The following is a 27,234-nucleotide window of genomic DNA, read 5'->3' on the forward strand; positions in this document are numbered from 1 at the left end:
AGCCCATTAAATTAACTGGACTAGATTGAATGCTCTAATATAGCCCATGTGGTCTCCTCAATAGCGATGGCAGACTTGCCAACACACGCAGAATTATAATCTAATTGCAAGCCACCGTTTCAAGCAAATTAGTTCAACAGTTGCTTATTTGTTATTACTGTTTCCAATTTTATGTAAACATAAATATATTTATTTAGAATATAATTAAATCTTTTGTTTACAGAAAGCATGGAAGCTGTTATGAAAAGTTACAAGATTCTTTTCCTGGGCCAACACCAGTTTCTGCCAGAACGTTAGTTTTTTTAAAAATTGTTTCAATAAAACCTATATTATTGGACTGACGCATAAATTCGTGCTGCTCTTTTCGGTAATTTTTACAGATTAGACGATGCAGATAAACAAATGCATGACAAAATTTCGAAAGAAATACTGAAAATCTAAATTATAAATTTTAAATTTTGTATTGTGGCTGAAAGTTTGACATTCTTCAGGGCCTGATGGATGCAAGTTCAAGTAATCCTGAGATTCGTCTTCTCCTGCACGAGTTACTGAGGCAATGCCGGAAGTGGTTTTCTGGTTCTTAAGGGGTAATTTCGACATCAATGCTCCCCACACTCATAGCCATTACACTAAGAAGTATTAAAAATCGTTTGGATACTTTGATTGACATTAATTTTTCGTAGAGAGAAAGTGTAATACGCTTGAAACGTCTAGGAAAGGAGCGTTCGCATTGTAAGAAGCGCCGAAGATGTCGAGAGGACTAAATATTTTGAGTCTTAAGATGCCCAAGCTTGACTATCTTAATTTTCTTCACAAAAAGAAATAGAAAACCATTAAACTCTTTCAAAACAAGACCTTCATCTTCAGTAGACCATGTTTTGTGCCTGTTGAAAAATAGTAGGTATTATTCTGCAATTCTCTATGTGAATGTCACAGGGGAATTAGATCATTAATGCTGCACCGTATAGCGAGCAGCTCCAACCTTTTAGAGGATTTAGTAGGAACACCCAAATCGGCAGCATAGAGACATTCTCCAACGTGACTATGTTGTACTTAGAGCAATCATGAACACATTAGCCACTCCGGACATTCATTGGAAAAGCCTCGGTCTAATAAATTTCGCGGTAAGGACTTTAATAACGACCTCTATAATTTCCTTGATTAATATTTTTGTCTAGAAAGACTCCAGTTTTCTCACTGTCTCAGCCACCATCGAAAACATGGAAAGGGTACACCGTTGAGTACAACTTTGAGACTACTTCTGACGTAATAAATTAAAGCACTACAGTAAGAGGAAAATTGAAGAAACTAAATCTAAACTATTTAAATCTTAACAATCTAAACGAATTTATGTAAAAATCCAAAATCCATGAACTTAATGATTATTTATAATTTATTTGAAAGAACCTTTTATTAAAGTCTTCTCAAAATGAAAGCGCGTAGTAATTGTTTAATTGGTGTTTCAAGAAACTAGAATCCTTTTAGAAAGTTCTAATTTCTTAGAAGTTTTATCTATAAAGTAGCATGAATTAATTAGTGAACACAAAATGAGAATGTTCTTCGTGTTCATTTAACATGTAAAAGTTGTCTTAAACTTTTACCACAGCACTTTAATAATTATTAAAATATTCAAGGTTTTTTTTTATTCTATTTTTATTCTTTTAATGTACTAGACATTAAAAATAGATTACCAAAAAAATAAATTAAATAATTCGAATAAATGTCTGAACTAAACCAGTGGGAAAATTCTATAATTGTAGAGTAGCCGGATGTTTTCAGGACAGCAGTGGGGGATGCTGGGTCAGGCTAGACAAAATGGCGCCGCCTCCACAGCACCACCTCCAGGCAATAGAAACTTGCCGCCCCCAAGAGCTGGCCGGGGAATGGTTTTCCTCCAACTGTTGTATGTGCTTTCGCCTAGTCTATGTGCCACTCCACGAATTTAATCTTGTAGTTTGCCCAACCCTCTTGAAAAGGGCCTGTAGTCACCTCACATTCTGTTTCCTAGAGTGGCTGGACTGGCCTAAGTTCCCCCCTTTTTTGCCACTTAAGTCGATCTAAACACTTGACCCCAGCCGACCCTTCCACAGTCTTTGCACCTTACATATCTTCTCTCTCTTTTTCTCTCACTAAGAGAAACTACTCACGCTTGAGTGGTCCAATCTAGTAGTTGGCAACTGCTTTCCAAATCGAGTGAATTATAAAAAATATGATAGATAACTAATTGTAAAATTTGATTATATGTAACTGAAAATCCTAGGAATAAATGTCAGCTGAAATATCTCAGGTCTAATGTTGTTGAGGTTTCAGCGCTTAGCAGTAGGAAGAATGGATCCATCCTTTTACGGTTCAGCAGAGGTGGATCCTTGAAGGAGATGGACTAGGGCTGGACAGTTACAGCCAAAGATCAAAAGATCAGGCCTGGATTTGAGTAAAATTAGGCTTTGCTTATGGCCGACTTTCCTCGCAGGACGGTGTCCTACTGCATTAATAGTAACTCTAATGTATTGCTGTCAATTATTAAAATCTAGATAGTTACCTACCAGGCGATGAAGGAGTATATATTCTCCCTCAAACCCTTCCAGATTCTGGAATAATCTAATTATATAAGATATATTAATTTGAGGAGGGTGAGTGGACATCCGGCGTCAGAATCGAGGCCCATTGTTGAACCCATCTTCGTCACTAAAGTTCTTGGATGAGAATTCTATCTTCTGATGTCATTACCTAAAAAAGTTGTATTTTGATTTTTGGGAAAATTTAGAATGGGAGATTGTCTTTGGAATCGCAAAACCTAGATCTACCTACTATATTGGTCTTTTTGTTGTGTCAGAATAAGTGTTATCAAGAAAGGGATGTTCTTTCTTGATTTAACTGTTTGATTCGTTATCTCAATTTTCTCTCCATGTTACAAAGGGGATTGAAAAGAAAACCAATGCACTACCTTCTTTAATGTCTTCTTAATCGTTTCGGTGGATTTTCCAGTTTTTTCGAAATGACAGAAAAAAATAATGTGTATTTTTGTGAGGATTCTCGAGTAAGCGCAAACGTAGCCGTCCTCAATGTACGGTTCTAAAATGTAACAGTAAAGTGAAGTACATACTATGTAAACAGTACCCTTGGACTCCAAATTTGAAAAATCAATTGAATATAAGTTACATTGTCCTAGCAATAGTTTGACAATTAGGTTTTGATAAGTAAAAAATATAAATAATAAATCAATAATTAAATAATAAATATTTATTAGATATTATTTATACATTAAAAAATCCTAAATTTTTAAAAATAGTGCAGGTACATACTATAAATTAAACCAAAAAATGAAACAAATTTAAAAAGTCCGCCATAATTCCTGAACACCTGAATATAACCTTTCAGGATAACCTTTCCATACAACCTTCAGCACTCACATCATAACATAACTATCGTAGATAGTTATTAATAGTTTTTGGTGTCTGAATCATCGATTCAACAGGAAAAAAAATGATTTCTAACTTCAGTCATAATTAGTTAATAATTTTTTTGCCAAGCTTTCAATCTAGGACTTAGGTCATCTTCAGGGCCTATGCTTGTAGACAGTTTAATACTTTTTACATCTAAGGTTGGTGTGTGTTTCAATTCTGATTATTTAGGTAAAAATAATTTTACTGAAATTAGTAATAATTTTTCTTCTTTTTATAATAACTATCGCGATGTACGAATCACTATATCAGCATCGAGGAATCTCTGCATATCATTACCGAAGCATTGATTATAAAGTTAAATGAAAGAAAGATCTTTCATACAAGTTGTGCAACTAAACTAAATTTATATCAAGAGAAAGTCATCTAGAAAACAATTGTCATAATAAATTAAAAGGATCTTTCAAAAGGTACTTGAGAATGTTCTCTTTTCTGTAAAAGCAGTAACGGATCTCATGCGTTTTGATCTCTCTACTCTAATACATCAACAAAATCAAAAATTTTCTCCTTGTAACACCCAAAAAAACGTAACTTTTACACCTTGGAAAACAAGTAATTGTTACAACTTGGGCTATATTTTATTTAGATCACCTAATAACTCTTTATGTTTTGAAATGGCTCAAACGCCTTAGTGAGGTAGATAACAGTATCTTTTTAATGTTAAAATCTTACTAAATTAACTTATGATACTTTTTAGAAAATGCAAGATTAATATTGATTTTAAGAATCTACCGCTTTGGCAGGACACTGTGACAATGGAAGTTCATGCTTTGCTGTTTCCGCCGTTCCAGCTATGCTTTTCAGTTATATTCAGGTAAAGGCAATATCTATTACTAACTACAACTTTAGCATGTTATATAGCATGAATTATTTATCGTTGAAGTAGATTGCATTGTTGGGAATGGCAGTAAAGCCACTTATGCGGCCTAAAATATCTTCAGTGGCGGATCTGGAAAATCCGTGATAAGGAATGAATCTAAAGTGTCAGAGAATCTCTGAAACGTTAAGTGGTATCCTTTGATTTTGACAATAATATTGAAGTAAAATTACAAATTTTGGTGAAACTTATTGATAATAAGTTTATAACAGTTTTTGTGAGTTTCGGCAAGTAAAAGAGAAAGTTTAAAATTGCTATTTTATAACATTTTCAATAAACTTAACACACAATGAACATGCTTTAGAAAGTCAATCCGTATAAAACTGCCATACTGTACAGTTTTAATATCGAAACGTTATAAAAATAATTTTGCGCAAAATTTAATGATTTAATCATTGATCAACATCCCTCCTTTGCTTTCGTAAGACTAGGTCTGAAAGTGAGATCGTTTTAGTGTTTTATTCAACGGTCTTGGGTCAATGCAAATTCTGAGTTTGTTAGATTTTTAAGAACCGTCAACCAGTCCATTGGCATTGCTACCTTCGCAATTACCCTTATGTTTCCAATTCTTATATTTTTGTTTACTTTTTTCTCCAATGCTACTAGATATCTTCGTGACTGAGCTACTGTCGGAGCAATGCTCTCGTTTACTACCTACTTGTACATTTGTTTTTCAGTGAGTGCTCTAAATTTAAATCAATTTTCAACTTCCTCCTGATATGAAGCAGTCTTGTGCAACTAAGAAAGCAAATAGCGTAGTGAGTACAACCTAAAAACACATCTGAAGAAGTGTCCCCTTTATTTCGGCTTGAGGAGCGTCTTTTCCTAAGGGCTTCATGAGAGTTCCCCTACAAAATCTAAGTAATCTGCTTTACTGTCTGATAAGAAGGGCTTATTGGTTTTCATGCACTTCATTAGGTGTTCCAGAAACATTTCCCCCACTATCCCGTTGGCATTTGACGGTACGTGCTTATCCAATTAAAAAAAATTCAAATTGACTAATAACTGCTTTTTGTTTTTCCATCCTTAGGAGTTTACAACAGAGACAGGGTTATCAGTTTCCTCATCACTCTGGCTAGTGTTTCCATACTTACAATATCCACACTTACTGCAGAAATGATCTTGTAAAAGTAAGGTCTTTTTAAGAAACTTTATTCTGACTTGATAATCTCGTTTTAAACATAATTTCTTCTACCATAATATTTGGCATGTCAGTAAAATAATTAAATCTAAGTTACAGTAGCTATCATTATTAAATTTATTCACTACTATGCAGATTGTTCTATGTAAATTTATTTTTCGTCTTCATAACTAGGTGGCCATTAAACCTTTTTAAAGTGTATTTCAGTCTTTGTTATTATTTCTTCTTTATTTTTCAAGAGCTAAGCTATTATATTTTGTGTAAGTTTATTTGTTAAAGAAATGAACATTTTTTGTGTGCATAATTGTTTGAATTTTTTGTATATTGAAATGTGTAGTTCTGTAACCAAACCCTTGCTAAAGGACGTCATCCTTTATAAGCAATAAATGATACAGTATCCTTTTTTAAGATTCATACTTTTAAGAATATTTTTCTGCTTTTTCCTCTTGGACACTTGTCCTTCGCTTTTTTTTTTTCAGCGAGATATCTCCTTTTGCCAAAAACGTTTTTACAGTTTCCTATTCCTCAATCCTGTCTCTCATAAAAAAAAAATGGCAAGGCAGTCATAGTTGGATTTTCTCATTTGCTCCACTTATCTGTCATGGGACTGCCTACAGTTATCCTCCTCAGCTTTTCTTACGTCGTTTTTACCTGCAAATGCTTTTGCAGTAATTCTCCCATTGTTGTTTAAACAACCTCCAATTATACGGTGTATAGTTCGGATTGCTTAAATTTAGATATTTGGGGCAGCGGAATGTCTGCATTTTCTTTTTATTTTATTTTTCCACACTGACACCATGTTAATTAATGATGACAAATAAATTCATCCATTTGCCAACGATTTTTGCTTTTGTCAAAAACTATCATAATTATCTTAACCACACCATATGTTTACATGTATTTTATATAAAATTGTATAATTATTGTATCTCATATCTACATATTATAAATATTATTGTATTTTCTTCTAAAATACTTAAACACTCGTCAACAAAACTCCATCTTAGAACCTATTTTTAATACTGATATTTCATCTAGTTTATAAAATACTTTAGATATTCAGGCTGATAGGGTTATTCAGCCTACACCACTATCACCCAGTAGAGAATCAGTTTTTTGTTTGCTAAGCCAGCCTCCGAATCGAATGGTTGGGAATTTAAATTATAAAAGAGTGGTGTTAGGCACGCGTTAGGATTACCAAGCTTTAGCGTGATAAGGTTGACCGGGGGCCGGCTGCTGCAGAGATATAGCTCTTGATTTATATTTATTAAGTTCCAAACACAGGGAGAGCGCCGCCCTCGATGTCTGCCTGTGCTAAATCAAACTGGATCCTTTGAGTTTTGCGACCCATAAATATCCTTTCCCATAGATCTCTACCCAATGTTCATATGCCACCAACATACATATCTCTCTTTAGAAATCTCTGTAGATATTTTAAAACATTTGTAATAATCAGGACATTTTTAAAGATTCTTTTAGCATTTTTTTAATAAGTTAGTTGTTTTTACCTTTAATTCAAGGTTGAATAAACCAGTAGAAGTAATGCATGGTCATAACCATTTGTAAAAAACACTTCGAACTTATAAATTAGAGCTAAGTACCATGTAGTGGATAACTTCCTGGAGAGTAGCCAAATAGACTTCATCAGGAGCTAGTAAATTTCTACAAATAATTTTTTAAAATCTTGAGTAAAAAGAAACTCCTGATCTCTCTCTTAGGTTTATAGGATAAATATGAGGATGAAGTTAAGATGTAGATTCTAAGAGTGTATGATAATTCGAAGTTTTGAAAGTGGATTTTCCACATGGTTAATTCGGGAAAACTTTGGTTTTGTGACCTTTAAAGTATCAAACTCTGGCTGAAAACACAGATGTTGTCGCATCTGAATTAAAAGATGAATGATTAATGATAATCCGAAGGAAAGAGATTAAACAGTTAGTGCACGTTATAGCGGAACTCTCTTGATTAAGTCCTAGCAGGTTGACCTTAGATGGTTTTCCTTCAGGTGCCTCCACCGAGTTTTCTGATGAACAGTTTCAAGAGATCACTATTTGGAAGTCGTTCATTATCTTAAACCGGTTTCGTGCGCGTATGACTTAGATTACAATAGGGAAAATGGATTAGCATCAATTTTTGGAATCTTAGTGCTCCTGCAGATACATCAGCCTAAGGATACAAACAACACTCTATATTGGTACTCCACTTTTACAAAATGCAGATGTTAAATGCAACCCTATTGGGGCTGCAATCGTAGTTAGTGTATGCAACTACTTGGCATGTAGCGAACTCACAAGCAAAATCTAGCTCACCATTACTCGTCACTCTTACTAGATCGCAGTATATTTATAAAGCCGCTTCTATAGGTGATCTACGAGTACAATCTTCCTTGGGCAATCTAATGGCCTCAGATATTGATGCGTCTTAATTAAATAAATAAATAGGATATAGGAAGTTTGGAGGTTAGTTATGTATTGAATTTGTCGAAGTGCACAAGTGTGCATGCATGTGATGTGGTTTTTTTTTTTAATGCTTGCATGGAAAGCTTGCAATAGAAAATATTGCACGGAAAAGGAAACTTTATTTCACTATTTACAACTTTACGTCACCAAAGAAATGCATTTAGACGGTTCTTTAAAAAAACAAAACATTAATAGACTCTCATTAAAATAGGGGCAGAAAAAAGGTTTTAAATATCATAGAATTTCTCTTGGTTGTTTCACAAAAATGTTATTGACAAATTTAGAAAATAATGGCATTTTGAAACGGAAATAACCGAACGGATTATCATTTTTTAATTTATGACAATTTTTGTTTATTATAGGTTTAGCTCATCTTGTAATGTCTACTGGGATCCTATGAGTGTAAAGTCAAATATAACTATCGTTTGTAAATTGTGCAACACGTAGGTGTAAATGATTTAAGTTAGATTTGGCCGTGAGTACGATGAACCCAAATAGTAGCATATTTGAACTACATCTGAGGTACCCATTTGGTGAGTATTGCAAGATTCAAGATATTTAAGTTGAATTATTATCAGGATAGCCAAGCGACCTGAAGTAATTGCTAGTTCTGTGCCTCAGAATTTACAAAGAAATAATTAAAATGAGGTTCCTTCTTTGAAATTGGTACATCAACTCTTCCAAAAGTAAAACCTTTTTCACAAATATTTTCACCTTTTACTATATAAACATTTCCTTAATAATTTCATAAAATGTTTCAACTCGTTTCAAGAAAGCAACGCAGTAGATCTTCCAGTTCTCTCTGGATGTTCTTCCTTCATTTCAATATAAACTACAGTGTATTCTACAGTTTACAGTATATTCTTTTAAAATGATTAGTCGAATTCAGGATTCCCAAAAAAGGTCATTTTCTTACAGATTCATGCAATACTTTCTTTGGCTATAGCTAATAAATTATTTAAATACGAAAAAATACGTTTTGTAAGAAATTAGCATACATTGTACAAAGAAGAAGATTAAAAAAAATTGTGAAACAAATGGCCTCAAAGCAAGGAATCGTACCTTCCGCTCTATCTTGTGGCTGTTTGTAGAACTAAAAGTAGTTATTGTAGAGAGCAGCACTGTCCAAGTAATCGAGCAAGATTTGTTTTTTTAAATTACAATTTTCATCTCTTGGCTATATTTCATTTTTATGAGTCAGCAGTGCCTAAAGCGTTTAGATAAAATTTTATATTTATTTATTTTACTTTACTATCCCACTCATATTCGTAAGAGTAACCAAATTGGAGGTTGCGGTTCTTAGACTGTTAAAATATTGTTTATGAAGAATCTTATTCAAAAAACTCTATGTAAAGTAGAACTTTCTTTTGTTCGATTTCTTACAAATTTTGCTTTTTCTAGAACAAAAAAGAATTATTATGTACTCGTAACGAGAGGCTTTAGATAACCACCAACTTTTACGGGCAATAATTTACAGCATAACCCATTTTTGGTTAATTGTAAGTTTTTTTCCAACAAGATGCCCTTAACATATAACAACTTCTATGTTATACTATTAAGAATTAAGTGTATTGCCAAAATTACGTCAGAAGTGTGAATCTTTTCAACGATTTCAGCATCCTGATTACTCTATAAGATCTTTCGCTATTGTTTTGAAATTATTCACATGAAAATTGATATAATTTGAGGTTTTGGGATTCAGCATAAAAGTCTATTCTTAACAGAAATTGAAGCTATCTAATATTTAGCAAAAATTATAAGTATGAAGGAAATCTTAAGACTTGTAGAAGAAATTCTAGAAACAATACTTCTCAAGGTTCTAACTCTTACATCTTCTTCATACTTCGAATTTTACCCTTCCACAGAACTGCCATAAAAAAGAATTTTCCTTGAGAAATGTTTGCAATAAAAACTATAGATCTGTGGGCACGAGTTTGGAGAAAATCTTGTTGTTAATCAGTTGTGGGAAAATCTCAAATAAGTGAAAAACTTAATTTACTGCAAATTGTAGAATGTCCATTAACTTCGAAGTGGTAGCAACACAATTAAACCAGTTCAATGAGTAAGTAGGACCATACATTACACCGAAATGGCATTTCTTACAGCGAAGTGCATTTAATCCAATTTTCTAGAAAAGATGTTTTTAATAAAAAGTTGTAGGATCTAACAGGCAAATGAGAATGCCAAGTTTTGAAGAAAATTGTTAGAGCCATTTACTGCAAAAAGAATCGCAATAATAATTCCGGAAGAGAGGGACTTTCTTGTCAGACCCTGAGAGGTACCTAAACTTTTTTTTTGCGTTTTTGAGTTAGATTGTGGGCTCGAGGAAACTTGTATTTCTGATGAAACGTGAATAGATGGTGAGAGAAATTTAGAAAAAAAAATCCTGTGGTTATAAAGACCACAAAATGTACAGAATTTTCTGTCAAAGGAATTCTAAAGTATATAAAATAGTTAAGTTAATAATGTTAAAAATTGTTTTCCAATTCAAATTGGAATTTATAGAATGGATAAAATTATTTGAGATTGGAATACGAACCCCCTGGAAAAAAAATAAAAGATAGTGCTCTGTAATACAATTAGATTATACTTTTTACCAATGGTTATTTGCGGTATGAGACAGTTGTTCAATCGGGGTCCTCAACTCTCCCGCCCCCGCCACAGCGGCAAAAGCGGCGGCGATTAAATGCCCTAAACGCGGTGTATTGACAAGTGTTGTAACGCTTTGTTCCTCCATACATCCCCTAGGGGAGAGGCAGTAACTATGGTAACGCCGTTGTCAGCTCTCTTCTCCTCTAGTTTTCTGTACCATCTGTCTCTCCCCCAATCAGTTCTAGTCTTATAACATTTAAAGTTCAGACTAGTGAGCATGTGATAATAGTGAAATTGTAAGGTCGTATGGATTTTCCTGAAGGTTTTTCTCATTTCTTGAATCTAACATAAAGAAAAGTTTTTTAAAAAGGAAGAAAAAGTTATTTTCTTTTCATAGCCATGACCAGCTGACGTCAACAGAGACATCTCACGGTGGCACCTGTAAGCAAACTGTCACCCAGAAAGTTTTCCTTTTTCTTTTTTTTTTCTTACAACTTCGTCAAGTAATACAGGTAAGCAATCTATTCTAATTACCTCTATTGTTTGTTTCTCTGGAGTTAAAATAGTCTAGATAGTAACGTAATTTCATGTTCAGGTCAATGGAAAACTTATATAAACAAGTACTTATTTTGGAGCTAATTGCAGCTTATTTTTCTAATCAATAGTACAAAATAAAATAATGTATTGTAAACATACAGTTATGGTGTAATCACTTCATCAAATACCTGTTCGAATTGCGTTCTATAGATTCAAATGCAAATATTACAAAGAAAACTTTGGATTTTCTAAAATCAACAAAAGACTTAGCTTATTGCTTATAATTTCAGACATACATTAAAATATATTAAATAAATCGCACTCTTACTAATGATTTATACATAATTTGATTTGTAAATAAATGCGTTTTAATTAGATCTGCTGATGTTAATTTGATTAATTATATGGCTTTTTTTTTTATTTGATAGAATCTCTGCAAAAAATAAATGGAAGGCATTAGTTATATGTGCGGCGAGGGCCAAGTCCCTGGAAGAAGGACCCCTCTGGGAGCCGTTGGTATTGGTTCTCCATACTATTTTCCATCATCTTCAGCATCCGTTCATTCTGATGAAAACAATCCCGAGGCTCAACATGCACAGAATCACAATAATAGGTATTTTTTTCTCTCTCTTTCTCTTTCTCTAATTAATCTTTAAGCAATGTTAATCATCGATTACTTGCTTCGTAATCAATCTCTACGAGAGATTTTGTGTTTTTTTTTTTATTGGATTTTAAGTATTCATAGTTTTAGTTTGCAATATCAGGTAGTAGATTACGCTACAAGCATTAAGAGGCAGAATTTCTGCTTTACACCTCTAATAAATAATGTGTTTTTTACGCTTAGTGGTTGAATTTAATTTCTTTTTCGTATTTGGAATTCTGGTTTGTTGGTTTTATTGTAGCTGAAACAGTAAACAAATTATTCAGACCTTGGTACAACATTATATGCTTAGATAGGACCAACAGTTGGTCCCAGTTAATGGTCAAGATTAATTACATCGTCCGCACAGCACTAACATCAATAGGCTAAGCAGCAATTTGGAAAAATGGATAAAACAGTACGAGCTAGAAGTGAATGAATGAAAGAAAGGAAAATACTGCTTAGTTTTCCTCGTAACAACACTTAGTGATGATCTTAACAATTCAACAACAATAATCTTAAAATAATGGGCTTTAGAATAAAGATGGAACCCAAATTCTAATATACTAGCTAAATTCCTTAAAAAATAATATAAATAACAAATCAAATGTGTAAATCCATATGTTAAAACATAATCAAGAATGCAGTGCAGGCCGCCATTACAGACAGCTGACTGTAAGCTCTTCTTTAAATTATTCAGCCACTGAATTGGGCACAAATCCATGCTGAAACTTTACGCAAATAAAGATAGGCGAGTTATCTAGACCTACACTTCAATAAACCAGAGTTCAAAACATTTAGAACTAATAAGTAGGGCTTTTTGAATGCGGTTTCGTTGATTGTATTTCTTCTTACTAGCTAACTCCAATCTAACAATTCTACAACCTATTTTGGACGATTTCCCACAGATGTACTTAATATTCTATACATGATAAAATTTTCAATGAACCAACTCTGCCTTGCAGTGGCACCATAAAAATCTTTGTAGATTGCAATGAAATCAGCTTTTCAACCATTATCTAGAAACTAATGAAGAGCTAAATACCCAAGAAAGATGTTAGATGTTTTCGTAAAATCTATTTTCTTGAAGCATGGAAGATGAATCATTAAAGACAAATAATTAATGCTAGTTATACTCTATAGCCCAGCATCTTTCCATCGACTAGCTGTTGGGTCCCTTACCAGAATCTAGTCCTAAGAATTAGAAGCAGAATTGGAAACTCTTGATTGTTTCAGATTAGTCGGCAGGGTAAGAAAAAAAATTCTATTTATTATGTTCTTGAGTTTCCTTGAATTTCGATCTACGAGGACCGTATTATCCCTTTGGAACAGTCGTTTTTACACTGTTCTTAGCTTATTCAAAGTATTTTTTTAGTCTAAACTGCATGCATACGATCCACCTATACAAAACCAAATGTAAATCTAGATTTATTATTCTGGAATAAATTAAGTTGATAGTGGATCATTTTCTCTCATTTCGTAAAACCTCGTCCTCCTTACCTACACACATAACTCTCATACAATCTATATTATAAATATGTTCTGGTATTGCTGAAACTATCTCAGAATAAATGCGACAAGACGGCATTACAAAATTTTTGAAGAATGACGTATGATAATTTTAAACTTTAACTGTTCGGTTTAAATGAAGTGTTCATGTGAAATAAGTTTTTCCTGCCTTGAGCTTAAAGTTCCTTTCATAATTAAGATTGGATTTTATTGAAAAGTTTTAAATGTTTAACATCAATTATGCTGTTTTTGTTTTATTTTATTAAAGAACACTCTTTTATTGAAATAATGTCTCAGAATCACGATAATTATGTATTTCTCAGTTAGATTGGACAACGAAAGATAAAACAAGACTAAACTTACAAATTTACCTTTTTGATTAAAGAACAACTAGAGTTTAATAAAGTCACAGAAACTTAAAAGAACGTTGATTGTTGTCACCTGATTAGTTGTCTAATGTGTAAACTTTCCATTCTCTGCAGTAGCCCTACTGATAATGTTGCCAAATTTCTTGAGATGATATCTTAAATGAATGCTGACCATTTCAGGATGCAGTCTGTTCAAGGAAACGGTGGAGGAGGTGGAGGCCCGGGGACTACTGGTAAAGTTAAAGGAAGACAGGGAAAAATGGTGCGTTTAAACATAAATGCAAGAGAACGCCGACGAATGCATGATTTAAACGATGCCTTAGATGAACTGCGAAGTGTTATACCATATGCGCATTCACCATCCGTGAGGAAGTTATCGAAGATAGCAACGCTGTTACTAGCTAAAAACTACATTCTTATGCAGGCTAACGCTCTGGATGAACTGAGAAGGCTAATAACTTACTTACAAGTTTGTAGTTTTTTTTTAACTATTTATTCAATACACATTAATTGCTATAAACTGATTGGGAGATACGTATGTATTCTGAATTCATATAGAGTCATTGATTAAATCTTTATCTATTTCTATCTCCAAGTGCCAGAGATCTCATATCATAAAACCGGCAATGCAATACTGCCTGGCAGCGTAAACAACATAGGACCGCTCCTATAGGACTTGAGCGGCTGACCAAGAGCTCTTCCCTATCGGGAAGAGATAGCGGCTATCCCAGACTGTAAACCTAATCCAAAAAACTATGCTTATAATTGTTTTCATAAAGGCAGTTATAAAGATCTTAGCAGGACAATAAAAGATGTTTTTTCTTATTAGTTTATTTTACAAAATTAAATACATGTTTTACTGTGTGATTCTAGGCTCAAGGGCCAATGGCCATACCACCTGGATTCGATCTACACGCAGCCATGTTTCCTGGTAAACCTCCTGAATCGCCAGCCACGCAGCATGAATCCTCTTCAGATAATTTATCATGAGTTGCTGTTATCCACCATTTTTATACCAAAGATTTTCTAGTCATTTGGCAGCAAATAAAACTCTTATGTCCAACTGGTGAAGGACAAAGCTAGTAAATAGATGGCCAAAATAATTGTATGTATTTATTTATTTCTGTTTTTCAATCTTTGGATATTCATAGAATTGTTTACATAATTTTATCGAAGAATTCAATTTTTTGTAATGTAGAAATTTCTGCCTTGTCATTTGATAAAGCTATGAAACAGTATGATTCTAACCAAAACATTTCCCACAGTTTGAACTTAGAATCGAGCATTAACAAGAATAGAAACAACACAAATTTTGTTCTTTGGAAAAAAAAAATCTTAAGCTCTAAGTTTAAATTTTGAAAGCAGATGAGTTTTCTAGATGTATTGTTTCTTTTCTGCTTCATTACATTTACATACACATAAAGTCTTAAAGACTACAATAATTAATTTGAATCAGTTGATGAAATAATTATTTAAATGAATATCCATTGATATTGATGCGTAAATTGAGAGTGAATGAAGTGGAGACGTAAAATTTTAATGTTATTCAACATTATTATTGTGTAATATGTTATTTTAAATTTAAGTTCAATCATTAAATGATAAAAGTAATACAGGTTCAGAGATCCCAGCCCTAAATTGTTAAATGTTGTAAATTGAATACTAAAACCAGAGAAATTCAATCTATCCTAGAAAATATTGTAATTTCCTTGTTACAGAAACTTTAACTAGCCGGCAGTCAAGCTATGAAAATATAGAATTAAAAAGGAACAATATTATCGTAGGTAATTATGGTGTTATTTCAGACAACAGACTGTTAAAATCATTCTGAATATCCACTTATGTTCATTGCAGTTTATTTATTTTTTTTTGGGTACAAAATTTATAAATAAATACGTAAAATTAAATCATTTTGTGATTGAATGATATTCTTTTTAAGCTGGTTTCAAAAAGAAATGTCATAAAGATGTATTAAATGGTTAAAAAATGTAATGACAATCAACTAGTATGATTTTTATAATGGAGTATACTTTTAAATGCAATAGGAACATAATTTTTTTTTCTTTCTTTCTACTTGATTCACTCTCTCATTTCATTCACTTGTAGCTTTATTGTATTTTATTTTTTTGTGTAGGTGTAAGTTTACATAAAGCATTATTTATTTCAAGTGATCGGGCCCGTAGTGTTGGACGACTTTGTGGACAAAGATTTTGTGATGCTTAAACTGTATATTTTTCTTTTTTCTTGGACAGGCTAAGAGAAGAAGTAATTAGGTCAGTTAATTCACTGCAGATGAGCAATCATTAACACTTTTAGCCTTTCGTTTACTAGGGTTAGTATGTCTTCTAACTTGCCTAAGCGCAGAGTTCATGTAAGCCAGGTCTATAAGCGGCCTATTCTCAAAATATCTTGAAAGGCTAAATTTTATGAAAATGTTGTACAAATGTGTTAGATTGTTTTTATTATTATTATTCTTTTTCAATATTTCTATGTTTAAATCACTTTTCCAAAATATCTAGAAAATGTTTCTAGATCGGAAAAATTAAATATTTGAGGGGCTAGAGTCCACAGTCCATTGCATTTACATACTTAAACGATTATGGTTTTAAATTGATAAAAATCAAGCTTTCTTCGTCATTTTTCCATGCGTGGTCCTCTAAGTGAGGACGGCATTTCCGTTATCAGATTCAAAATGAATGAAGCAGATTAAGAAAGTCACAAATCCTTCGATGGATTTATTGTAAGTCAATTATTTATTATTTCATTTTCATTAAACAGTATTATTTTTTGTGTGCCAAAATAATATTAACTATTTTAGGTTCTGATATATGTATGTATTAACTTAGAAAAAATAAATAAAAATAGAATTAACTTTTCATTACGTGTGATGATAGAAAGGAAGTAAAAAGAAAAAAAAAAGTTATGAAAGCGATATAAAAATGAGGATAAGAATTGTGATAATATATTTAAAAGTTTTAGATTTAAATATTATTAGAATAAATTTATTTGCGTGTAAAAAAATGAATTAAAAAAGTAATATAAATAGAATCAATATTATGCCATTAATTATAAATTATAAATATATATAACAAATCTATTGATAATTGTTTATAGCTATTCTTTAATATTGCTGTACAAGATGAGAGAAAAGTGCCAAAGTTATTTTATTTTATTATTTTAAATAGCAATAATTAAGTACTTTTAAGTGTATGTAGTAGGAATTAGAATAGTGAAATTTGATCGACATGAAGCAAAGCACAGCAAAACTTTAAAAATATACGAAATATTATGTATTGTCTTAAAAAATAGTCCAATTTTTTTTTCATTCTTATTTCTTTCATAATTTCATTTTCCATAGATAATGGATGTATGTATCATTTCTTAAAGCAGGGAGCTTCATAATTTATCTTTTCTTACACCACGGTTATTCGTATGTATTAATTTGGTTTAAGCAATGCGGGGAGTTTAACTTATAATTTAAAAGTACAAATATTGCTCCATTTCAGGCCTTTATAAATAGTTTGTTTGCAATCAACTGTAAAGAAATTGTAGCTGTCCTTGAAACAGCTAGTATTTCTTAACAAGATCTCTTAGCGTTTTACTAAAGATCACGTCCCAAATCGAGAAGAATTTGGGTGGATTTTAGAAAGGGTATATACCTCTCTAAATCTAATAATTGTCCTCTTTCTTTGCAGAACTACTAGGATTAATGGAAAGCATACAGCGAGTTAAAACATCCTTCCCAAGTGCCTCCAGGGAGGATTTAATAATTCCCATCCGACACCTGGAAACCCCCTATCCTGGCTGCTTGGAGAATTGGAGAAGCCTTAAGATGAGCGGGACAGCTGAGTGTAAAGAAAATACCTCTTAATGCCAAACTATTCCTTCCAGCGCCTCTACAGAGTTACTTCCCCTTCGTGGCTAGTTACGGCCAGAAGTTTTTACCATTTGCTTTGATCAGCAAGGACTATTGGAATGGTCTAACATCTCGTCCGCTAGCCTTAAGTAACCAACTCTCTATTCCAACAGCTTTCAGGTGATAAGGTGGAGGGACGTGATTTGAGTGATTAGCCATCAGTTCTGCAACACGAGAATACCTACGGATCTCCCAAGAGATTTCCTCCACATAGAGGAACTAACAACGATTAACTATCTCCCTACCACTTCCTAGTTACATGACATGAGATCAAAGAACGTGTCGATCTCATATTTGTTTGTTAGTATTGCAGTTTTTGAAACTTAAAATTCTCCCCAAACGATTTTGCTGCTCAGAAAAACTTTTTTTAAAGTAAAGCATTAAACTAAAAATAGAGCCTCATTAAGATTTTAATCAATTTATACATTTGATTGACATCACATAATAAAACTGTTTTCTCAAAATTCTGTTGCCGTCCTCCAAGACTGAATCAAACTCATTGAGGTAATAACAAAAAAAACTTTAAAATATATATCTCATAATCTTTTCTTTTGTTTTCATTTTAATACATTTGCTTGCTTCATTTTAATTTTTTGTAATAAATATAGGAAATTATAATTAAACAAAAAACCATGTGATGGAATATTTGCATTTACTTTTGGAATAAAAATTTTTTGAATAAGTTAATAAACTTTTTCTTTTATCTTCGGTGATAAGTTTATTTCTGTTTTATTTTTTTTTTAATTTCAGAATGTTGAAAACTCTTCAGATAAAGTAGTTTATAACTGATGATTAACTCTACTGTCATTTATTCCTTGATTCTGTTGTGATTAGTTCTGTCTTCAGTTTTGTATGTGTACTTATGATCATATTTAGCCACTAAGTGTCGTACGTGTTCTTGTTTCTGTCATTCCTGAGTAAATCGTTAGATGTGGTTGTTGTTTTTGAGATTATAAAATGTTTAAGAAGTTGTGAATGTCCAAACACACACACACACACACACTCAAAAACATGAATAGGCTAGCATTTTTTTTTTACTGTTATATCTTTTAAAGATTTTACTTATTATATTATTTGTATCACTTATCCGTAATTATTGCAGTTAAAAATGTTTATTTCCCTGTACCAATAAAATAAGTATAATTTTATATTTTCTGAAATTCGCCCCCTCCAATATAATACAACGCCAACTTTAAAAATTGTAAATTTAAAAAAAAAACACTAAACATATAAATCCCATAAATAATTACTATTTTTCATTAATATTTATTTCATTATTTTTACCCAAAAAAATAATGATTTATTAACTTGTAACACTTGTAAACAACATGTAACCTCCCTCGCTTAGTTTTCAGACAGAGATAGGAACAGTGTTACAAGTAGATATACTCGGACCAAATGAAACTTTTGTTTAAGAAAACTGAATACAGAATGGTGTAATTAGATAGCTACGTACTTGAACTGCTTATTAAAAGATTTACATTAACAGGAAAATTTTCTGATTTCCGCATTCTTTATAAATGTCCAGTGCATTCATCGATGCAAGGACTCTGCCTTCTTGCAGCCTAGTAATGCTCAGCTTTCTTGTGAAATGATTATCTCTTCGGCCCATTTTTTACATCCATCAGTACTTTGGTAAAAATTAGATGGTTCTCAGCCATTCCACTCTGGAATGTGAAGAAATCAAGGGAAACTACCTACCACTTGGCCTGTGGAAGTGTTCATCAGGTAATCTTAGCCATTATTTCGTACGTTCAAAGTATAACATCATAAACTCAAACTTTTTTTTTATAATTAATCTTTCCTTTAGAATCGGAATAGTAATTTTTCCACTTTCATTGAAGAAAGGTTAAAGTTGAACAAAACTAGTTATGTTTAAAGAATTTTATTTTATTTTTCACAAACAAACCTAATTGACAATAAAATAAAGAATTTTTGAAGTTTTCATTCGATTTTTTTGATGAACAATAGTTTAACAATACAAAGTTCAAAGATATCAACTTACTTATTCTACAAGTATTGATTGTATAGTTTTTTATTATTTATATTAATACAATGGTCTTTCACTAAATTGTGTTGTGTAAATAGAAAAATGTATTGTAAAGTGACAAAAATAGACTACTACAAAAATATATTACATTTTAAAAAGTAAAAAATAAGTTAATCACGAATATAAAGTAGTCCTATATAGGTCTAGAAAGTTTAGTTGATTATGGGTAAAGTTTTCATTGAAAAATTCACCGCCAATCATGCATGTCAATTCTGCATCATTTTCCAATCACATAGAACTATTTTTAGCCGAGCTAATGAGCAAAACTGAATGCAGCAGTTTAAACTGCCAACCAATGCTCACAAATATTAGCATTTTACACATTAATGATTGCAGGAATTTGAATACGTAGTCAATTCCACTTGAAGCGACAAAAACTGCTGTTAAGTGCGACCTGCTGGCAAAGTCGTTAACTACTCAGCAATTATTAGTTCTCAGTTCTTCCGCTAGATCGCATGGGTATGTAGAATTTGTTTTTAATTTCAAAGAAATCATAAACTACCTTAATGTACCTACCTTAATTATTTCAACTTTAATGTTACCTACTTTAGGTAACTTTAATGTGTGTACAAATTATGTATTGAATAAAAGATGAGATGAGAATAATTTCAACAATGAAATAGTAATTATTTTTTAAAAGCAAGGTTTTGTTGTAAATGGTACCAATTGCATTCCAAACATTTTCTTAAAAGACATTTCACATATTTTCAATTATTAAAAATAAGGGCTTCGGATCGTTACCTTTTTCATAATTTCACTCGAAATATTTAAATATATTTTTTATTCCGATTGTATTTAGTGCTTGTTTGAGTGAGTTTAAAGTACACTTGATGGGCAAATGCCCGTTCTATTAGTACATAATAAATAGAGAAATGTGTAGTAGATAGATTGACAAAAAGAAAATGAAGACAAATAGTAGATATAATGAATTAAGCTGTAATAAATTTGTGTACGAATTAAAATTCGTATTTTTTCGGTTTAATAAATTACTTTAAAATAAGTAATAAATAGCCATATCCAATCATATTTGTTTTAATTTTAATGAAAAATTCTATATCAAATATAATACAATAGCATGCAACTTCTGTAGTCTTCATTCAATAAATACTAATAAATTAAGCTGTAAAAAATTTGTGTACGAATTAAAATTCGTATTTTTTCGGTTCACGCAGTGCTAACATCAATAGGCCTTTTGTCAACTTGCAGCCCCGTTAAGCTGAGCTTTTACCTGAGATGTATTTTTAAGGGTCCCCTTCTATAATTTCAGCAGCAGTGCCATGAATATGAAGTGATTTGCATCCAGGTAAGTCTTATCTTATTATTTATTACGTTCAGAATAATACAACACAAACTAAAACTTTTTTTCATATTTATTGTTTTTTTTTTATAATTGAAAAAAGTTTTAATTTTTGTTGATTTGGGTAAAGTTTTAATTGAAAAATACAACAACTATTTTTAGTTGAGCTAATAATTTTTCAATTAATTTTCATAAAAGTAATTTCATAGTAATAATAATGTTAGTAGATTATGTGTGTTATATTTTTCCAATCAAATTAATTTTATTCATAAGGAAGAAGTGTGTTTTTGGAAATATATTCCATTATCATTGAATGAAAAGGTTTAGGTTAAAAAAAAATCAATTCTTTAGTTCAATTACACTCTTCTTTATTTAATCTTTATAATATACATAAATTATTATAGATGTATTTCTTATTGCTAGGTGAAAATAACTAAACATTTTAATTATTTAATTTACAATAAATAATGATTTTCAGAATCAATACTGGTGATACCCAGATTACTGCCTGCAAAACTGTTCATCAATGGAAGCCCAAGTGAAGAAGACGTAAAACATCAATCCAATGTGAATACATCAACAAACATTGATTAGGAGTCTATAAAAAAAAGGTATGTATTATACGTAATATGCATGATTTTATCACAATAAAAAATTGTATGTTTAAAAAAATGTTTGTTTCTGAATAAAAAAGTCTTAAACAATTATTTTATTTATTTTTCCATTTAATGTGTTAATTAATATGAATAAAGTAAAAAAAAACGAAAAAAATTGAAAATATTTTAAAATGATGTAGAAAATGCGAAAAAATAAAAAGGGAAACCTAAATGGAAGGTTACAGAGTCTAGAGAGTGGTAGAAGTAAAAAAGAAAACCTAGAGGGAAGGTTAAAAATGGCCGGCAGGGTCGTGAGAGTGTGCAAGAGCAACAGACAGCTGAAGCGATCTAGTGGATAGTGGGGCCATTAGTTCCAAAAAAAATCCGTCAGAGGGCGCCACTTATCAGACAGGTGAGAAAATAGTTCCAGAAGTTGCCACCAGGTAGCAGTGCTGTAACCTTCTCTATATATACGGGAACAGCACGAATTCTCGTCAGTACGACTTGAGTGATGCAGGGGGGTATATCGCTCGTCGCTCCAAACATATGTTATCTAGTCTAGTCTTCTAAACATCCATCACCTCTCTCTCCCAAAGAATCATGAAGGTGAGGTGAGGAGATGTTGTCGCTTCGACGGTTCTCCCCACCCTGGCCCGCCCTTCCAGCGAACTTAGTTATATAGCCTCCCAGAGCAAGATGGCGGCACTAAACTCACCTGATCCACTGCCCACTAGATAGCTCCAGCTGTCCTACTGCTCCAGCACACTCTCACGACTCTGCCAGCCATTTTAACCTTCCCTCAAGGTTTTCCTTTTTTACTTCTACCACTCTCTAGACTCTGTAACCTTCCTTTTAGGTTATCCTTTTTATTTTTTCGCATTTTCTACATCATTTTGAAATATTAATCAAATATTTTCAATTTTTTTCGTTTAATTTTTACTTTTTCATATTCATTAACAGATTTAATGAAAAAATAAAATATAAAATTTTTTTTAAAGACTTTTTATTACTTTTTTTTTTAACATGCAACTTTTAATTTGGATAAAATCATGCATATTACTCATAATAACTACTTACTTTTTTTTATAGATTCCTATCCATTGATTGTTGATATATTACATTGGATTGATCTTTTACCTCTTTTTCACTTGGGCTTCCATTGATGAACGTATTGCAGGCAGCACTCTGGGTATCACCAGTATTGATTCTGAAAATAAACATTATTTATTGTAATTTAAATTAAATTAAAATGTTTAGTAAGTTTTACCTAGCATTAAGAAAAACATCTATTTAATATAATTTATAATTTATATAATTTATGTATATTATAAAGATTAAATAAAGAAGACTGTAATTGAACTGAAGAATTGATTTTTTTTTTTAACCTAAACCTTTTTATTCAATGATAATGAAATACATTTCCAAAAAACACACTTCTTCCTTATGAATAAAATTAATTTAATTGGAAAAATATAACACACATAATCTCTACTAACATTATTATTATGAAAATGAATTGAAAAATTATTAGCTCAACTAAAATAAGTTGTTGTATTTTTCAATTAAAACTTTACCCACAATCAACAAAAATTAAAACTATTTTTTCAATTATAAAAAAAAAACAATAAATATGAAAAAAAGTTTTAGTTTGTGTTGTATTATTCTGAACGTAATAAATAATAAGATAAGACTTACCTGGATGCAAATCACTTCATATTCATGGCACTGCTGCTGAAATTATAGAAGGGGACCCTTAAAAATACATCTCAGGTAAAAGCTCAGCTTAACGGGGCTGCAAGTTGACAAAAGGCCTATTGATGTTAGCACTGCGTGAACCGAAAAAATACGAATTTTAATTCGTACACAAATTTTTTACAGCTTAATTTATTAGTATTTATTGAATGAAGACTACAGAAGTTGCATGCTATTGTATTATATTTGATATAGAATTTTTCATTAAAATTAAAACAAATATGATTGGATATGGCTATTTATTACTTATTTTAAAGTAATTTATTACTTATTTTTAAAAATTCTTTTTGTATTTTCTGATTTATATGTATATCTTTCGTATAATAGAATGTAAAATATGAAGTCTATGTAAAAACAAAATAGGTATGCAAATAAATATTTATTATTTTTCAAATTAAAGGTTGTTATTTACTCTCCTACTGAATAAACCTTTTTATTTTCACTTTAAGCATGCAATTTACTTATACCTAAATAATACATTTTTTTAGCAATTGATTCATAAGAAAAGTTATTTGTACTTACTCATTTGATCGATGTTTTTTCAACGTCTTTTTCATTTCCACTTTAGTTGATGGCCAGTTTTGCAGTTGTTGGCTGTTTTCAATCTGAAAATCATTACACAATGAAATAAACAGTTTATAGATTTAATCTTTAATTTATTACATAAAACATAAAATATGAATGCTGAAATTTTAATTTAAATCTTTTAAACTGATCAATCTTTTAGAACGCATTCGTAACATTAAATTATTTTAACATGAATTTACTCCTACGTTGCAATTTAACGTTGTACTAAACTTGTTTTAGACAAGTTACACACTGTCATAAATTTAAATTATTAGTTTACTAAGTATGACAACCAAAATAAACGATTAAGTTCAATTTGTTCAAAATTATTTCATTTAATTCATAAAAGTAAAGAAACACATTTAATATCTATAACTACTGATGAAATATTATTCATATAATTTAATACATGTCACTGTAAATAAACTAAAAAAATGATATGCGCATAACAATAATTGTAATTATTATGGGTGAGAAAAAGTAATTGAATTGTAACGAGTGCTTAGTGGATAATAAAGTAAAGATGAAAAATTAAGGGGTCAAGTGATAAAGATAAGCAAAATACCTCATGAAGCCGATATAAAAGGAAAGGTCTTGTCCACATACTTGCTCCAGCAAGTACATCTCATTCTACTCCTGCTTGTAGGCAATACTACCTTCTTCATTCTTGTAACGAAGTAGTCAAACCATTACCAGCGAAATACAGAGCTACTAACTTCTTATCAGTCCTATCTACCGAAGCCATTTAATTTTTCATCTGAATTGCCGAAATCACCATCATGTATAAATACCAAAGTTTCGATATATTTAACAACTTTTTTTCAAGTCTTAAAATTTATGATATATACACACTGTCACCTTATTTTTTCTTACACTATCTATTTTATACGAAGTACAACAATAAATAAAAACATGAAACGATTCTCCCAAAATACATAAACTACTATAATATAAAATACTATAAACTACATACTATAATTGTATGTAATACCTACACACGTTATTTAATATAATGAAATAATGTTCCTTTTTGTCTATATCTGTTGATTTAATGACACTTCAGTTATACTGTTAATGTAATATAAGTTCAATTTCATGTACAGGTCTAACTCGTTCTACAAGCGAATTAAGCTTACCGTACTCATCTTCCTCGTCTTAGAATCTTGACTTGTGGTTTTCGTTACTTCACTTCCATATAGAACTAATACTTCTCGAACCTTACTTTTTATAGGTCTTCTTAAAGGCTTAAGAATTTATTATCTTATGAAAATGAGGTTACGTCTCAGGGCGTAATAATATTTATAATTTTGTCAGCAGTAGGACGTATTTTTATTACACCCCTTGTCGGTTTCGGTCCTACAACCATCTCAAAGGTAGAATAATCTGAATAGTGTAAGGATTTCAAACTTCACTGCTGTCCCACTAGTCTTACTGACTGAGCAAACTGTGAAAGGGAGGTTACTTGGTGTTATCCCAAAATATTAACGAATTGTCAAACATCTGAAAAAATTATGAATGAAAATAATTGAAATGTGGTACATTTTAAAAGGAAATGTTTTATTTTTCTAACTCGGGGCGAGTAATATTTTAGAACTGAAAAGTGAGAAATGTATTTTATGTGGTGAGGGGGAACGAAATTTAAAATATGGCATTTTCACTGAAATCATTATTGTTGAATAAAATATGGATGAATATGAAATGTCAAATCATTTCAAAAAAGCGAAATGAGTAAAATCTTTAATTTTTCTCCAAAATTACATTGGAACGCTCCCGGTTTCTTTATTTGACAGTCAAAACCAAGGCTAAATTGTGTAAGCTAGGTCGATCTATTTTGAAAAATAAGAAGTAAAAACGATTAGAAAAGGGGAAAATTACTCATAATTTCACTAGAATACTCAATATTTCCGTATTTGACATTTAATTTTAAGACCAAGAGTAGATTATGTAAGCTAGGTCAATCAATTTTGAGAAACAAGAAAGAAAAACCATTGGAAAAAGTGGATCAGCGGTTTTCCTAAGGACGATTTCTCCTATATCCAATGGTATTTACTTCGTGTGTTTCGGAATTGATCCTCCCATTATGCACAATCTAGCATTAGCCTTATTATTAACTATTAAAAACAGGAGCAGACACATATTCCTGTAGCATTGTCAAACCATTAATTATAGTATACAGAAACCACAGCATCTTAGTGCAATAGGGATAGAAGTTCAATTTTTCCAATTGTTTTTACTTTCTTTTTTTCAAAAATGACTTTACAATTACAGTCTAACAATGGTCTTAATTCTAACTATCAATAAGCAAAATTAGTCAACCATTTTGACTTTTTCTATATCTTTTTTCCTCTTACTTTAAAAAAAAGATCGTACCTACATGTACACTTTACTATTGGCCTATCAAATACAGAACAGGAGTGTTCGAGTGAAAGTAGAAGACGATTTCTACTTTTTCCAATGGTTTTTACTTCTTAATTTTCAAAACAGATTAACCTAACATATAAAATCTACGATTGCCTTTAACATTAACTATCAAATGCAGAAACTCAGCATTACAGTGAAATTAAGAGACTATTTCCACTTTTTCCAATGGTTTTTACATCTTGTTTTTCAAAACACATCAATCGCAAATTTACCAACTTGAATTGATCTTATTATTAACAATCAAATACAGAAACAGCAGTATTCAAGCGAAATTAGGCAAGAACTGCAACTTTTTCTAATCGTTTTTACCTCTTACTGTTAAAAAAAGATCGTACTACATGTACATTGTAACATCAGCCTTAATTGTAAATATCAAATAAAAAACAGGAGTGTTAGTGGGAAATTAGAGGACGATTTCTACATATTCCAATGGTATTTGATTCTTGTTTTTCACAACAGATCGTCCCTTGCTGTATGAACTAGAATTGCCTTATTATTAACTAAGGTATTCAGAAACCACAGCATCTCAGTGAAATTGGGATAAAAGTTCAATTATTCTAATAGCTTTTTACTTTGTTAAAAAAAAAAAAAAAAAAGAAATACGAACAAAGAAAACAAAAAAAATAGTTAAAAAAGGCCTCCAAAGAATAGAAAGAGAAATCTAATCGTTAAAATAGTGATTGTTCTGCTACCTAGGAGTGACAGTACAAACTGCAGTTCATTTGTTATTATTAATTATTATGTAGCTCGAGCTTTTTTTAATTAGGAAATATTACAGATAGATGGCATTGTGTATGTGTTAATTATTGATACTAAAAGGAAGCTAAAATAAATTGTTTTATGCTGGAAAAAATGGTTATTATTGTTTCTTGCTTGTCGAGTGTGCAATAGTACTGCCAAACTATATAGGTGTGATTTTCGCTGGGCGGGAGGGTGGGGTGATTAATTCTTTTTAACTAGGTAGACATACGTCATGATACCTATTTCATATTTGATGTTTGGAATTTTTTTTTATGATTCTTATAGAAGAACTTTCATGTATGTTTATGAT

The 27,234-nt window shown here is 31.2% G+C and overlaps 2 protein-coding genes and 1 long non-coding RNA gene across 20 annotated transcripts in view; all 3 read left to right on the forward strand.

The window, feature by feature from the left end:
- The window catches only part of LOC141455655 (uncharacterized), a 140,742-nt gene extending 132,271 nt beyond the window's left edge, over positions 1 to 8,471 (forward strand). For 4 of the 13 annotated variants that reach the window (XM_074130892.1, XM_074130886.1, XM_074130893.1 and 1 more), the window contains 3 exons: positions 224 to 292; positions 4,205 to 4,275; positions 5,369 to 5,895. In XM_074130892.1, the coding sequence (XP_073986993.1) occupies positions 229 to 292; positions 4,205 to 4,275; positions 5,369 to 5,458 (225 nt within the window). In that variant the 5' untranslated portion in view covers positions 224 to 228 and the 3' untranslated portion in view covers positions 5,459 to 5,895. The other 9 variants (XR_012459377.1, XM_074130894.1, XR_012459376.1 and 6 more) reach the window with 7 other exon arrangements.
- On the forward strand, positions 8,301 to 18,208 carry Oli (basic helix-loop-helix family member olig). 6 transcript variants are annotated; one of them, XR_012459373.1, is made up of 6 exons: positions 8,536 to 11,042; positions 11,496 to 11,680; positions 13,765 to 14,053; positions 14,458 to 14,689; positions 15,303 to 15,368; positions 17,280 to 18,208. XR_012459373.1 is itself a non-coding variant. In XM_074130885.1 (5 exons), exons 3-5 carry the CDS (start codon positions 11,514 to 11,516, stop codon positions 14,572 to 14,574), a joined length of 573 nt encoding a protein of 190 aa, XP_073986986.1. In that variant the 5' UTR covers positions 8,301 to 8,471; positions 10,928 to 11,042; positions 11,496 to 11,513; the 3' UTR covers positions 14,575 to 18,208. The 6 variants fall into 6 exon arrangements, 2 of the variants coding, with proteins under 2 accessions (XP_073986986.1, XP_073986985.1); XM_074130885.1 differs by adding an exon at positions 8,301 to 8,471 and having other exon boundaries at positions 10,928 to 11,042; positions 14,458 to 18,208; XR_012459372.1 differs by having other exon boundaries at positions 14,458 to 15,368.
- A 630-nt stretch (positions 18,209 to 18,838) lies between these two features.
- Positions 18,839 to 22,102, forward strand: LOC141455493 (uncharacterized). The gene is made up of 4 exons (XR_012459304.1): positions 18,839 to 19,228; positions 19,887 to 20,009; positions 20,723 to 20,853; positions 21,326 to 22,102. It is a non-coding gene; the product is annotated as an uncharacterized lncRNA (long non-coding RNA).
- Positions 22,103 to 27,234: the final 5,132 nt, after the last annotated feature.

This window comes from Rhodnius prolixus, unplaced genomic scaffold (genome assembly GCF_049639745.1).
Source record: "Rhodnius prolixus isolate KJV_2025 unplaced genomic scaffold, Rpr scaffold_4, whole genome shotgun sequence".
NCBI classification, from domain to species: domain Eukaryota; kingdom Metazoa; phylum Arthropoda; class Insecta; order Hemiptera; family Reduviidae; genus Rhodnius; species Rhodnius prolixus.